At 46.8% G+C, this 15,045-nt stretch overlaps 1 protein-coding gene across 2 annotated transcripts in view; it reads right to left on the bottom strand.

The window, feature by feature from the left end:
• The window catches only part of LOC110382348 (titin), a 170,686-nt gene that overhangs the window by 19,930 nt on the left and 135,711 nt on the right, over positions 1-15,045 (bottom strand). For both annotated transcript variants that reach the window (XM_064038742.1, XM_064038743.1), the window contains exon 8: positions 1-15,045. This exon is cut by the window's left edge. In XM_064038742.1, the coding sequence (XP_063894812.1) occupies positions 1-15,045 (15,045 nt within the window).

The following is a 15,045-nucleotide window of genomic DNA, read 5'->3' as shown; positions in this document are numbered from 1 at the left end:
TCGTATAACTAGGTCCCTTCAAATCAGGCTTGACAGGGCTTGGCGCTTTCTCATCGTACTTGACGGGGCTTGGTGCCTTCTCATCAAGTTTGATAGGGCTAGGTGTCTCTTCGTCGGGCTTGGCAGGACTAGGTACTTTCTCATCGAGCTCAACAGGACTAGTTGCCTTCTCATCGAACTTGGCTGGGCTTGGCTCCTTTTCGTCAGGTTTGACAGGGCTAGGAGTTTTCTCTTCATGCTTGACGGGGCTTGGTGCCTTGTCTTCTGATTTTACTGGACTTGGTGCTTTCTCATCAAGAGAAATAACGCTCAATTTTCTTTCTTCTTCCTTGTCAGGGCTTAGTGCCTTCTCATCAGGCTTGGCGGAGATTGGCGCTTTCTCATCGGGCTTGATGGGGCTTGGCACTTTCTCGTCAGGCTTGACGGGGCTTGGCGCCTTCTCATCCGGTTTGACAGGGCTTGGCGCCTTTTCATCAAGTTCGATGGAGCTAACTGCAGTTTCTTTTTGTTCGACTGGACTGGGGGCTTTCCCATCAAGGGAGATAGCGCTCAGTTTTCTTTCGTCTTCCTTGACGGGGCTTGGTGCCTTCTCACCGAGCTCAACAGGACTAGGTGCGTTCTCATCGAGCTCAACAGGACTAGGTGCCTTCTCATCGAGCATGGATGGGCTTGGCTCTTTTTCGTCAGGCTTGACGGGGCTGGGTGCCTTGTCTTCTTCCTTGTCGGGGCTTGGTACCTTCTCATCAGGCTTGGTAGGGCTTGGCGCTTTCTCATCGGGCTTGATAGAGCTTGGCGCTTTCTCGTCAGGCTTGACGGGGCTGGGTGCCTTGTCTTCTTCCTTGCCGGGGCTTGGCGCTTTCTCATCGGGCTTGACGGGGCTTGGTGCCTTGTCTTCTGATTTGACAGGACTGGGTGCTTTTTCATCAAGAGAAATACCGCTCAATTTTCTTTCTTCTTCCTTGTCGGGGCTTGGTGCTTTCTCATCAGGTTTTACGGGGCTTGGTGTCTTCTCATCGAGCTTGGATGGGCTTGGCTCTTTTTCATCGGGCTCAATGAGGCTTGGCGCTTTCTCGTCAGGCTTGATTGGGCTTGGTGCCTTGTCTTCTGATTTGACTGGACTGACGGCTTTCTCATTCAGAGAAATAGCGCTCAGTTTTCTTTCTTCTTCCTTGTCGGGGCTTGGTGCCTTCTCATCAGGCTTGGCAGGGCTTGGCTCTTTCTCGTCAGGCTTAACGGGGCTTGGCGCTTTCTCATCGGGCTTGACAAGGCTTGGTGCCTTGTCTTCTGATTTGACAGGACTGGGTGCTTTCTCATCCAGAGAAATAGCGCTCAATTTTCTTTCATCTTCCTTGACGGGGCTTGGTGCCTTCTCATCAAGCTCAACAGGACTAGGTGCCTTCTCATCGGGCTTGATGGGGCTTGGCTCTTTCTCGTCAGGCTTGACGGGGCTTGCCGCTTTCTCGTCGGGCTTGATGGGGCTTGGCTCTTTCTCGTCAGGCTTGACGGGGCTTGGCGCCTTCTCCCTGAGCTCAACAGGGCTAGATGCCTTCTCATCGAGCTCAACAGGACTAGGTGCCTTCTCATCGAGCTTGGATGGGCTTGGCTCTTTTTCGTCTCCCTTGACGGGACTTGGTACCTTATCTTCTGGTTTAATTGGACTGTGTGCTTTATCATCAAGAGAAATAGCGCTCAATTTTCTTTCTACTTCCTCGTCGGGGCTTGATGCCTTCTCATCTGGCTTGACGGGGCTTGGCTCTTTCTCGTCAGGCTTGATGGGGCTTGGCGCTTTCTCCGCAGGCTTGACGGGGCTTGGCGCTTTCTCATCGGGCTTGATGGGGCTTGGCGCTTTCTCATCGGGCTTGATGGGGCTTGGCGCTTTCTCATCGGGCTTGATGGGGCTTGGCTCTTTCTCGTCAAGCTTGACGGGGCTTGCCGCTTTCTCGGGGCTTGGTGCCATGTCTTCTGATTTGACTGGACTGGGTGCTTTCTCATCCAGAGAAATAGCGCTCAATTTTCTTTTGTCTTCCTTGACGGGGCTTGGCGCTTTCTCGTCTGGCTTGATGGGGCTTGGCGCTTTCTCATCGGGCTTGACGGGGCTTGGCTCTTTCTCGTCAGGCTTGACGGGGCTTGGCGCCTTCTCCCTGAGCTCAACAGGGCTAGATGCCTTCTCATCGAGCTCAACAGGACTAGGTGCCTTCTCATCGAGCTCAACATGACTCGGTGCCTTCTCATCGAGCTTGGATGGGCTTGGCTCTTTTTCGTCAGGCTTGACGGGGCTTGGAACTTTGTCATCATGTTCAAGAGGGCTTGGCGCCTTCTCATCGGGCTTGACAGGGCTTGGCGCCTTCTCATCAGGCTGTACGGGGCTTGGCGCTTTCTCGTCGGGCTTGAGGGGGCTTGGTGCCTTGTCTTCTGATTTGACTGGTTTCTCATCAAGAGAAATAGCGCTCAATTTTCTTTCTACTTCCTCGTCGGGGCTTGATGCCTTCTCATCAAGCTCAACAGGACCAGGTGCCTTCTCATCTGGCTTGACGGGGCTTGGCTCTTTCTCGTCAGGCTTGACGGGGCTTGGCGCTTTCTCATCGGGCTTGACGGGGCTTGGCGCTTTCTCATCGGGCTTGACGGGGCTTGGCGCTTTCTCATCGGGCTTGACGGGGCTTGGCGCTTTCTCATCGGGCTTGACGAGGCTTGGCGCTTTCTCATCGGGCTTGACAAGGCTTGGTGCCTTGTCTTCTGATTTAACTGGTTTCTCATCAAGAGAAATAAAGCTCAATTTTCTTTCGTCTTCCTTGACGGGGCTTGGTGCCTTCTCACCGAGATCAACAGGACTAGGTGCCTTCTCATCGAGCATGGATGGGCTTGGCTCTTTTTCGTCAGGCTTGACGGGGCTGGGTGCCTTGTCTTGTTCCTTGTCGGGGCTTGGTGCCTTCTCATCAGGCTTGGTAGGGCTTGGCGCTTTCTCATCGGGCTTGATAGAGCTTGGCGCTTTCTCGTCAGGCTTGACGGGGCTGGGTGCCTTGTCTTCTTCCTTGCCGGGGCTTGGCGCTTTCTCATCGGGCTTGACGGGGCTTGGTGCCTTGTCTTCTGATTTGACAGGACTGGGTGCTTTTTCATCAAGAGAAATACCGCTCAATTTTCTTTCTTCTTCCTTGTCGGGGCTTGGTGCTTTCTCATCAGGTTTTACGGGGCTTGGTGTCTTCTCATCGAGCTTGGATGGGCTTGGCTCTTTTTCATCGGGCTCAATGAGGCTTGGCGCTTTCTCGTCAGGCTTGATTGGGCTTGGTGCCTTGTCTTCTGATTTGACTGGACTGACGGCTTTCTCATCCAGAGAAATAGCGCTCAGTTTTCTTTCTTCTTCTTTGACGGGGCTTGGCGCCTTCTCATCGGGTTTGACAGGGCTTGGCGCCTTTTCATCAAGTTCGATGGAGCTAATTGCAGTTTCTTTTTGTTCGACTGGACTGGGGGCTTTCCCATCAAGAGAGATAGCGCTCAGTTTTCTTTCTTCTTCTTTCGCTGGGCTTGGTGCCTTCTCATCAGGCTTGGTAGGGCTTGGCGCTTTCTCATCGGGCTTGATAGAGCTTGGCGCTTTCTCGTCAGGCTTGACGGGGCTGGGTGCCTTGTCTTCTTCCTTGCCGGGGCTTGGCGCTTTCTCATCGGGCTTGACGGGGCTTGGTGCCTTGTCTTCTGATTTGACAGGACTGGGTGCTTTTTCATCAAGAGAAATACCGCTCAATTTTCTTTCTTCTTCCTTGTCGGGGCTTGGTGCTTTCTCATCAGGTTTTACGGGGCTTGGTGTCTTCTCATCGAGCTTGGATGGGCTTGGCTCTTTTTCATCGGGCTCAATGAGGCTTGGCTCTTTTTCGTCAGGCTTGACGGGGCTTGGCGCTTTCTCGTCCGGCTTGATGGGGCTTGCCGTTTTCTCGTCGGGCTTGACGGGGCTTGGCGCTTTCTCGTCGGGCTTGACGGGACTTGCCGCTTTCTCGTCGGGCTTGAGGGGGCTTGGTGCCTTGTCTTCTGATTTGACTGGTTTCTCATCAAGAGAAATAGTACTCAATTTTCTTTCGTCTCCCTTGACGGGACTTGGTACCTTATCTTCTGGTTTAACTGGACTGTGTGCTTTCTCATCGAGAGAAAAAGCGCTCAATTTTCTTTCTACTTCGTCGTCGGGGCTTGGTGCCTTCTCATCAAGCTCAACAGGACTAGGTGCCTTCTCATCGAGCTTGGATGGGCTTGGCTCTTTTTCGTCAGGCTTGAGTGGGCTTGGTGCTTTCTCGTCGGGCTTGACGGGGCTTGGCGCTTTCTCGTCAGGCTTGACGGGGCTTGGAACTTTGTCATCATGTTCAAGAGGGCTAAGTGTCTTCTCATCGAGCTTGACAGGGCTTGGCGCTTTCTCATCGGGCTTGACGGGGCTTGGCGCCTTGTCTTCTGATTTGACTGGTTTCTCATCAAGAGAAATATAGCTCAATTTTCTTTCGTCTTCCTTGACGGGGCTTGGTACCTTCTCATCGAGCTCAACAGGACTAGCTGCCTTCTCATCGAGCTTGGATGGGCTTGGCTCTTTTTCGTCAGGCTTGACAGGGCTTGGCGCTTTCTCGTCTGGCTTGACGGAGCTTGCCGCTTTCTCGTCGGGCTTGACGGGGCTTGGCACTTTCTCGTCAGGCTTGACGGGACTTGGTACCTTATCTTCTGGTTTAACTGGACTGTGGGCTTTATCATCAAGAGAAATAGCGCTCAATTTTCTTTCTGCTTCCTCGTCGGGGCTTGATGCCTTCTCATCAAGCTCAACAGGACTAGGTGCCTTCTCATCTGGCTTGACGGGGCTTGGCGCTTTCTCATCGGGCTTGACGGGGCTTGGTGCCTTGTCTCCTAATTTGACAGGACTAGGTGCTTTCTCATCCAGAGAAATAGCGCTCAATTTTCTTTCGTCTTCCTTGACGGGGCTTGGTGCCTTCTCATCGATTTCAACAGGACTAGCTGCCTTCTCATCGAGCTTGGATGGGCTTGGCTCTTTTTCGTCAGGCTTGACGGGGCTTGGCGCTTTCTCGTCAGGCTTGACGGGGCTTGGAACTTTGTCATCATGTTCAAGAGGGCTAAGTGTCTTCTCATCGAGCTTGACAGGGCTTGGCGCTTTCTCATCGGGCTTGACGGGGCTTGGCGCCTTGTCTTCTGATTTGACTGGTTTCTCATCAAGAGAAATATAGCTCAATTTTCTTTCGTCTTCCTTGACGGGGCTTGGTACCTTCTCATCGAGCTCAACAGGACTAGCTGCCTTCTCATCGAGCTTGGATGGGCTTGGCTCTTTTTCGTCAGGCTTGACAGGGCTTGGCGCTTTCTCGTCTGGCTTGACGGAGCTTGCCGCTTTCTCGTCGGGCTTGACGGGGCTTGGCACTTTCTCGTCAGGCTTGACGGGACTTGGTACCTTATCTTCTGGTTTAACTGGACTGTGGGCTTTATCATCAAGAGAAATAGCGCTCAATTTTCTTTCTGCTTCCTCGTCGGGGCTTGATGCCTTCTCATCAAGCTCAACAGGACTAGGTGCCTTCTCATGAGGCGTGACGGGGCTTGGCGCTTTCTCGTCGGGCTTGACGGGGCTTGGTGCTTTCTCATCGGGCTTGACAAGGCTTGGTGCCTTGTCTTCTGATTCGACTGGACTGGGTGCTTTCTCATCCAGAGAAATAGCGCTCAATTTTCTTTCGTCTTCCTTAACGGGGATTGGTGCCTTCTCATCGAGCTCAATAGGACTAGGTGCCTTCTCTTCGAGCTTGGATGGGCTTGGCTCTTTTTCGTCAGGCTTGAGTGGGCTTGGTGCTTTCTCGTCGGGCTTGACGGGGCTTGGCACTTTCTCGTCAGGCTTGATGGGGCTTGGTGCCTTGTCTTCTGATTTGATTGGACTGGCTGCTTTCTCATCGAGAGAAATAGCGCTCAATTTTCTTTCGTCTTCCTTGACGGGGCTTGGTGCCTTCTCATCGAGCTTGGATGGGCTTGGCTCTTTTTCGTCAGGCTTGAAGGGGCTTGGCGCTTTCTCGTCGGGCTTGATGGGGCTTGGCGCTTTCTCGTCAGGCTTGATGGGGCTTGGTGCCTTGTCTTCTGATTTGATTGGACTGGGTGCTTTCTCATCTAGAGAAATAGCGCTCAATTTTCTTTCGTCTTCCTTGACGGGGCTTGGTGCCTTCTCATCGAGCTCAACAGGACTAGGTGCCTTCTCATCGAGCTTGGATGGGCTTGGCTCTTTTTCGTCTGGCTTGACGGGGCTTGGCGCTTTCTCGTCGGGCTTGATGGGGCTTGGCGCTTTCTCATCGGGCTTGATGGGGCTTGGCGCCTTTTCATCAAGTTCGATGGAGCTAACTGCAGTTTCTTTTTGTTCGACTGGACTGGGGGCTTTCCCATCAAGGGAGATAGCGCTCAGTTTTCTTTCGTCTTCCTTGACGGGGCTTGGTGCCTTCTCATCGAGCTCAACAGGACTCGGTGCCTTCTCATCGAGCTTGGATGGGCTTGGCTCTTTTTCGTCAGGCTTGACGGGGCTTGGAACTTTTTCATCATGTTCAAGAGGGCTAAGTGCCTTCTCATCGGGCTTGACAGGGCTTGGCGCCTCCTCATCAGGCTGTACGGGGCTTGGCGCTTTCTCGTCGGGCTTGACGGGGCTTGGTGCCTTGTCTTCTGATTTGACTGGTTTCTCATCGAGAGAAATAGTACTCAATTTTCTTTCGTCTCCCTTGACGGGGCTTGGTACCTTATCTTCTGGTTTTACTGGACTGTGAGCTTTTTCATCAAGAGAAATAGCGCTCAATTTTCTTTCTACTTCCTCGTCGGGGCTTGATGCCTTCTCATCAAGCTCAACAGGACTAGGTGCCTTCTCATCTGGCTTGACGGGGCTTGGCGCTTTCTCATCGGGCTTGATGGGGCTTGGCTCTATCTCGTCAGGCTTGACGGGGCTTGGTGCTTTCTCATTGGGCTTGACAAGGCTTGGTGCCTTGTCTTCTGATTTGACTGGACTGGGTGCTTTCTCATCCAGAGAAATAGCGCTCAATTTTCTTTCGTCTTCCTTGACGGGGCTTGGTGCCTTCTCATCGAGCTCAACAGGACTAGGTGCCTTCTCATCGAGCTTGGATGGGCTTGGCTCTTTTTCGTCAGGCTTGACGGGGCTTGGAACTTTTTCATCATGTTTTAGAGGGGTAAGTGCCTGCTCATCGGGCTTGACAGGGCTTGGCGCCTTCTCATCTGGCTTGATGGGGCTTGGCGCTTTCTCGTCGGGCTTGACGAGGCTTGGTGCCTTGTCTTCTGATTTGACTGGTTTCTCATCAAGAGAAATATAGCTCAATTTTCTTTCTACTTCCTCGTCGGGGCTTGGTGCCTTCTCGTCAAGCTCAACAGGACTAGGTGCCTTCTCATCGAGCTTGGATGGGCTTGGCTCTTTTTCGTCAGGCTTGAGTGGGCTTGGTGCTTTCTCGTCGGGCTTGACAAGGCTTGGTGCCTTGTCTTCTGATTTGATTGGACTGGGTGCTTTCTCATCGAGAGAAATAGCGCTCAATTTTCTTTCGTCTTCCTTGGCGGGGCTTGGTGCCTTCTCATCGACCTCAACAGCACTAGCTGCCTTCTCATCGAGCTTGGATGGGCTTGGCTCTTTTTCGTCAGGCTTGACGGGGCTTGGAACTTTGTCATCATGTTCAAGAGGGCTAAGTGCCTTCTCATCGGGCTTGACAGGGCTTGGCGCCTTCTCATCGGGCTTGATGGGGCTTGGCTCTTTCTCGTGAGGCTTGACGGGGCTTGGTGCCTTGTCTTCTGATTCGACTGGACTGGGTGCTTTCTCATCCAAAGAAATAGCGCTCAATTTTCTTTCGCCTTCCTTGACGGGGCTTGGTGCCTTCTCATCGAGCTTGGATGGGCTTGGCTCTTTTTCGTCAGGCTTGACGGGGCTTGGAACTTTGTCATCATGTTCAAGAGGGCTTGGCGCCTTCTCATCTGGCTTGACGGGGCTTGGTGCTTTCTCATCGAGCTTGACAAGGCTTGGTGTCTTGTCCTCTGATTCGACTGGACTGGGTGCTTTCTCATCCAGAGAAATAGCGCTCAATTTTCTTTCGTCTTCCTTAACGGGGCTTGGTGCCTTCTCATCGAGCTCAACAGGACTAGGTGCCTTCTCATCGAGCTTGGATGGGCTTGGCTCTTTTTCATCAGGCTTGACAGGGCTTGGCGCTTTCTCGTCGGGCTTGACAGGGCTTGGTGCTTTCTCGTCGGGCTTGACGGGGCTTGGCGCTTTCTCATCGGGCTTGACAAGGCTTGGTGCCTTATCTTCTGATTTGATTGGACTGGGTGCTTTCTCATCGAGAGAAATAGCGCTCAATTTTCTTTCGTCTTCCTTGACGGGGCTTGGCGCCTTCTCCCTGAGCTCAACAGGACTAGGTGCCTTCTCATCGAGCTTGGATGGGCTTGGCTCTTTTTCGTCAGGCTTGACGGGGCTTGGAACTTTGTCATCATGTTCAAGAGGGCTGAGTGACTTCTCATCGGGCTTGACAGGGCTTGGCGCCTTCTCATCAGGCTTGATGGTGCTTGATCCTTTCTTATCAAGTTCGATGGAGCTAATTGCAGTTTCTTTTTGTTCGACTGGACTGGGGGCTTTCCCATCAATAGAGATAGCGCTCAGTTTTCTTTCATCTTCCTTGACGGGGCTTGGCACTTTCTCGTCGGGCTTTACGGGGCTTGGTGCCTTGTCTTCTGATTTGACTGGACTGGGTGCTTTTTCATCAAGAGAAATAGCGCTCAATTTTCTTTCTACTTCCTCGTCGGGGCTTGGTGTCTTCTCATCAAGCTCAACAGGACTAGGTGCCTTCTCATCGAGCTTGACTGAGCTTGGCTCCTTTTCGTCATGCTTGACGGGGCTTGGTGTCTTCTCATCTGGCTTGACGGGGCTTGGCGCTTTCTCATCGGGCTTGATGGGGCTTGGCTCTTTCTCGTCGGTCTTGACGGGGCTTGGCGCTTTCTCATCGGGCTTGACGGGGCTTGGTGCCTTATCTTCTGATTTAACTGGACTGGGTGCTTTTTCATCCAGAGAAATAGCGCTCAATTTTCTTTCGTCTTCCTTGACGGGGCTTGGTGCCTTCTCATCGAGCTCAACAGGACTAGGTACCTTGTCATCGAGCTTGGATGGGCTTGGCTCTTTTTCGTGAGGCTTGACAGGGCTTGGCGCCTTCTCATCAGTCTTGACGGGGCTTGGTTTCTTCTCATCAACCATTAGATCAGTAGATTCTTTCTCATCTCGCTTGATGGGGCTCGGAGCCTTGTCATCAAGATAGATTGGGCTCGGTGTTTTCTCGTCAAGTTTAACTTTACTTTTAACGTCATCCGGCTCAATTAAAGCCCTACCATCAACAAGGATTGGTGCTTCCTTATCATACTTGACTTGTGTCAATAATTTGTCATCAAGTTGAAGAGGGCGATCAGATTTCATTTTAGGTGAAGTTTCATCTTCGGGTATAGGTAATTTATCTTCAAATTCAAAAGGAATGGGATACGGTTTCTTGTCGACAAGTTTCATTTGTCTTATTACTCTTGAGTATATACTGCCATCTGGAAGTTTGTCCTCTTCAATGGTCATGATACATATCCTGTACCTAACCACCTTTTTGGTGACATGTTTGTATTCTTGAATAACTGTCGTTATTAGAGATTCTCTTTGCGTAATAAAGCCTTTAAAAGTAACCGTTTCAACTTTGCTTGTAGTGTGCTCTTCAGCTTTTCCTAACGGAGTGAATTCTTTTAACCTTTCATTTATTTCTAACTCTTGAGCTTCGTCACAAATTAACATTGGTGTTTTCCCATCTGGTTTTTTAATTTCAAGCGATTGGATGGCATGGATTGGCTTATCAGACTCAACCACAGTTTTTGGCTTCTCCCCATCAAAATCGTCTTTTTCTTTTTCAGGTTCGTCATCTAGTTTTTCATGATCAGAAATTTTCTCAAGTTTGATTAGTTTTTGCGTCCTGACAGCTTCTTCTTCAGGAAGTGGTAATCTGACTTCAAATTCAAAAGGTATAGGATCAGGTCGCTTGTCGACAAGTTTCATTTGTCGCATTACTCGAGTGTATCTCGAGCCGTCTTGATGTTCGTCGCATTCATTTGCTACAATGCATATCTTATATTTCACAAAGTTAGTGACGATATGCTTATAACTTTGGATAGTTGTTGTTATAATCGATGTTCTGTGCGTGATGACACCCATATGTGTAACCATTTCAGTTTTGCTTTTAGTGTGTTCTTCTTCTTTGCCCAAAGGCGTATATTCTTTCAGCATTTCTTCAATTTCTAATTCTTGAGCTTGGTCCGAGATAAGTACTGGTATTTCTCCTTCTTCAGATACTTGTGGACTAGATACTTTCTCTTCGGGTTCAGCAGTCTTAATTGAAGTCGGTGACAATTCGTCGTCTTTAATAGGACTCGATATATCCTTTTCAGGGCTAAGAGATTTTCTATCTTCACCTGCGCCTGTTTCGTCCTCGTGTTTTAACTTTGGTTTTTCATACGCAAGCGAGACTTTTCTGATAGTTCTACTTATTTTGTTACCATCAGGCAACTCGTCTTCTTCAAAAGTTAAAATAGTGGTTTTATATCGGAACATTGTTTTTGTAACATTTGTATACTCTTGAACGATTGTCGTTACAATCAATTTTCTTTGGATAAGAATACCCTTTTCAGTGACCGATTGAACTTCAGTTGTGGTTATTTCTTCACGTTCTTTTGTAGGCTCGAAACCCATAAGCCTCTCTTCAATTTCAAGTTCTTGATCTTCATCATAAATTAAGCTTGGTTTTTCTTCTAGTGTAGTCTCACTCAAAGGCTTAGCATCAGCTGATAGTGCCTCATCAGATTTGACTGGAGTAACTGGCTTATCACTAACTTCTTTTTTTTCATGCTTGATTGAGCTAGGCATTTCTTTATCAGACTTTGTTGGGCTGATCTTCGGTCGTTCATGTGCAAGGGATACTTTTCGGTAAGTTCGCTCCAATTTTGTACCATCAGGAAGTTCATCATTTTCAATAGTTAAAACAGTTGTTTTGTATCTTAAAATTGTCTTAGTCACATTACTGTATTCTTGTACAATAGTTGTTATTGTGGATTTCCGGGTTACCATAACGCCTTTTTCGGTAATTATGGTTGATTCTGTTGATGTTACAACTTCTGGTTTACCCGTAGGTTCAAAACCAATCAGCCTTTCCTCAATGTCTAATTCTTGATCTTCGTCATAAATTAAACTAGGGAACTTATCTTCTGGGACACTTGGACTAGCAAGTTGTTCTTGATCAACTTTTTCAATAATATCATTATCTTGCTCCTTCATTTCTTCAAATATAGATACTTCTGGTTTTTCTTTTTTTACGTCATCTACTGCTGGTTTCATGACAGTTTCTTTTATTTCCACGGGGATTATTTCTTTCTCTGGAGTTATTTTTTTCTTACTTTCTGTATCTTTGTCTGGGCTAGGTTCTTTTTTGTCAGTCTTTTTGCCAAAGAATCCAAATACTTCATCTTTAAAGGCTGAAACTTTTCCAGCCACTTTTTCGACCTTGGTTTCAGCCTTTTGAAGTAATGTTTTCTTAGGTATTTCTCTATCAGGAATTGATTCTTTTTCCTCTATAACAGGTTTTTCTTTTGAAGTTTCTTCTTTGAGTTCTTTTTCTGGACTTAATTGTTTAACAGGTATCACAGGTTCTTTTTCTAATCTGTCGCTCTTTTCAGAAACCTTCGTTTCAGTCATTTCAATTTTATCTTGTATTTTCTCTTCTTCTTTCCTCTTCAGATCCGCAATTTTCTCTTCAAGTTTTTCTAATGTCTTGGCTGACTCTAATGTTGTACTGACTCTTCTTTGTGGTTTTATTTCTTCGATATCTACTTTTTCTACGGGATGTTTTTGCAAGATATGATAGTCAATTTGGTCTTTCTTATCAACAATTGCATGGTCAGTAATGTCGACACTTGTTGTTTTTGGTTCATCTAAACTTTCTTTGATATCGTCAACTTTATCTTTTATTTTTTCCTCCAAGAGTTCTCGTTTAACTCGCTTACCTTCACTGAGCACAGTCTTGTCTGAGGTTTCACTGACGTCCTCTGATGTAATTGATCTCACTGGCGATACTTCTTTTTGTATTGTGTCTGTAATTTCATGAATTGGTTTAGCGTCAAGAGCCTTAGTGTCTTTGACTTCATCTCGTAAATCGTGTTTAATTTCTTGTTCACTGCTCAAAAGCATCTTGGTCGCTTCAATGACACTAACTGTTTTATCCATACTTGGAAAGGCTTCAGGTGATTTACTTAGCAAAGGAGACTTTTCAGCCATGATTTCATCCAAGCTTTTATCTGACTTAAGGACTTCTGCAACATCCGCAACAATTTTTTCTACTTCTTTAGGACTTAAGGGAGGTTTATCCGCCATTTCTAATTTTCGAGCTTCTTCAATTTCTTTCTCCACATCTTCAGGTATTGACGGGATTTTCTCAGGCATACACGGGATCTCTTCAATAACAATTATATCATCTTTGATAGGTGAATCAAGAGTTGTAATATGAGTTTCTCTTAATTTCTCAGTGTACTGACCATAGTCATATTCACCATCATCATATTCTTTAACGGGCTGCAAATCTTTGTCAGGAACTGCAGATACCTTCATTTGCTCATGGTACATTGGAGATTCTGGTGCTGATCCAGGGGTAACAGTAACGAGTTCAGCATGCGATGCACTTTGAACAGTTTTTACTACCACGTCTTCCTGGACGGCTTTGGTTCCTTTGAAAGTACCTTCTACGTCAGAAAGTGGAAGATCTTTTGGAACTTTGATATCTTCCACTTTACGTTTAAAGGGTTCTTCTTCCGGTGTCTTCTTTTCTACATAAGTCCTGTAGTCTACTTCTTCGTGCAAGGGTAGGTCAGCTACTTCATCAGGAGTCTTGACGATTTCTCGGATTGGCACTGGTACAGACTCCAATTTAGGACTTTTTTCTAATGAAAGTGGTTTCGTTGTATCAACCAAGCTTTGAGGTGGAACCACTTCTTTTGTTTCTTCTTGAATATGTTTTTCTTCGACTTGTTGATCTTCTTTGATATCATCAAGAGTTATTCTTTCATCTTCAGGTAAAGTAGGTGCAGTTGTGGCTCCAGATTCGATAGTAGTAGATATTTTCTCATCCGGCTGAGACTCTTGAACCTGCATTTCAAGAGAATCTTTGGGCTTGGGAATACTCTTACTATCAGAAGTTTTCTTTTCACTGCTAATGTCTTGTTTTTCTTCTACGCTCACAGAATGTTCTTTAGATTCAATTTGCTTTACTTCCGTTTCGATAACCGCTTCTGTCATTATTTGGGTTTCGTCAGGTTTATCTTTTTCTAAAATTGTTACATCTTTCTTTTTCTCCGATTCTTCCTTATCTTTGGCATGTTTTTGTAATTCCTCCTCGTGGTCATGGCTATCTTCTCGGTCTAAAACTGAGTCTTCAGTGTATTGCTCAACTTCTTCCTTTTCAATTATTAAATATTCTTCTTCAAATTCACCGTCGGCAGTCGTTTCAGTTTTGGTATCGTCTAATAAGCAAGTAATTTTTTCGATATCCGATCGTCCCACAAATTCAATTTTTTCTTCAGCTTCGCTGTCCCTGTTAAATACTGCTTCTATTTCTCTTACAATTTCTTGTTCTTCCCTCTCATCTAATTCTTGCTGCTTTATATCATCGAGAGATTTTGAAGTATCTTCATCAGATTTCTTAGCATCTTTAAGAATATCTTCATAGTTAACCCTTTGTAAGCCTTTTAACTTGGAAGAATCAGCTTTAACTGACTTAACAGATTTAGTTGGACTCTTCATGGCTTTTAATCCTTTCACTGGTGATGATAATGGTCGCGGCCGGCGTGAAATTGGTTCTCGTTTAGCTTTAGTTTCTTTCTTTTCAGTTGATTTTGCTGCAACGTCTCGTTTAGGTGATGACTGCTTGTATTTTGATTCAACAACCATACGATTTTTCGCCTCTTTAGTGCTTTTGGCTGGGGTGCTACCAGGGCTCAGTCTTCTAGGTTTGGCTTTAATTTTGTCTTTAATCGCTGGTACGGATGGAGTAGGTCTAGCTTCCAGTGTCTTTTTAGGAGTAGTAGGAGGCGATTTCTTATCATCAGCCGCAGCTTTTTTGTCAGAGCCTGCAACTGTTTTTCTTTCTGAAACTGCACGTGTTGTACGATGGCTGAGTTTAGTCCTTGACATTGACGATGTCATTTCAGATTTTCGAGTATCAACTTTAGTTTTCTTTTCTAATTTAGCTTTTGGTTCAGCGTCAACTTTTTTTGTATCAGCCTTAACTACGGTATCTTTAACTTCATCAGTCTTATCAACGCGTTTAGTTTTCTTATCCACAGCTTTCTTTTTAACTTCTCTTTTTTTAGGCAAACCGTCTATCACAGTGCTCTCATATTGAGCAATCTTATCATCTAGTTTAGTTTCTATTCTGGCAGTTATTGCATCATGTAGAACGGATTCAATTTTATCTTCCTCGTCTACGAGCTCACTGAGCAGTTTATTATCTATAATATTTTTTGTTTCTCCTTCTTTGAGGTCCTTTGGTGGCGGCTCAGGTTCAACAATTTTATCTTCTTTCGTCTTATCAGAGATTATACTTCTGTCTTTGCTGGGTTTTACTGTCGTTTTAGTGCTAGTTTTTGTAGTTGTGACTGTCGTTGCTGTTGTAGTAGCGGGTGGCGTCGTAGGAGCCATCTGTCTTCCCGTACAAGTGGGATGCTGTAGGAATTCTAAATGTTTAAGCTTTTCTAAACCTTCAAATATTTTGTGTTGTGGTGTCGATCCTGGGAACATTATCCTTGTAATCGTATCGTCTGGATTGGCTGGGCGCCACACTAGTAACGCGCATATTGATACTAAGTTTGGAATGGGGAAATTAAATTGCCCAGATACACTAGCGCCTTCGAATAGTTTCTGTTCACTGTTGTGCCAACGTTTTAGGAATTCACGAACGTATTTGGAGTCCTTTGAAGGATTCAGTACGTACATGTCTAGGGTTC

Source organism: Helicoverpa armigera, chromosome 17 (genome assembly GCF_030705265.1).
Source record: "Helicoverpa armigera isolate CAAS_96S chromosome 17, ASM3070526v1, whole genome shotgun sequence".
Classification (NCBI taxonomy): Eukaryota; Metazoa; Arthropoda; class Insecta; order Lepidoptera; family Noctuidae; genus Helicoverpa; species Helicoverpa armigera.
This window is presented reverse-complemented; position numbering and strand designations above follow the sequence as displayed.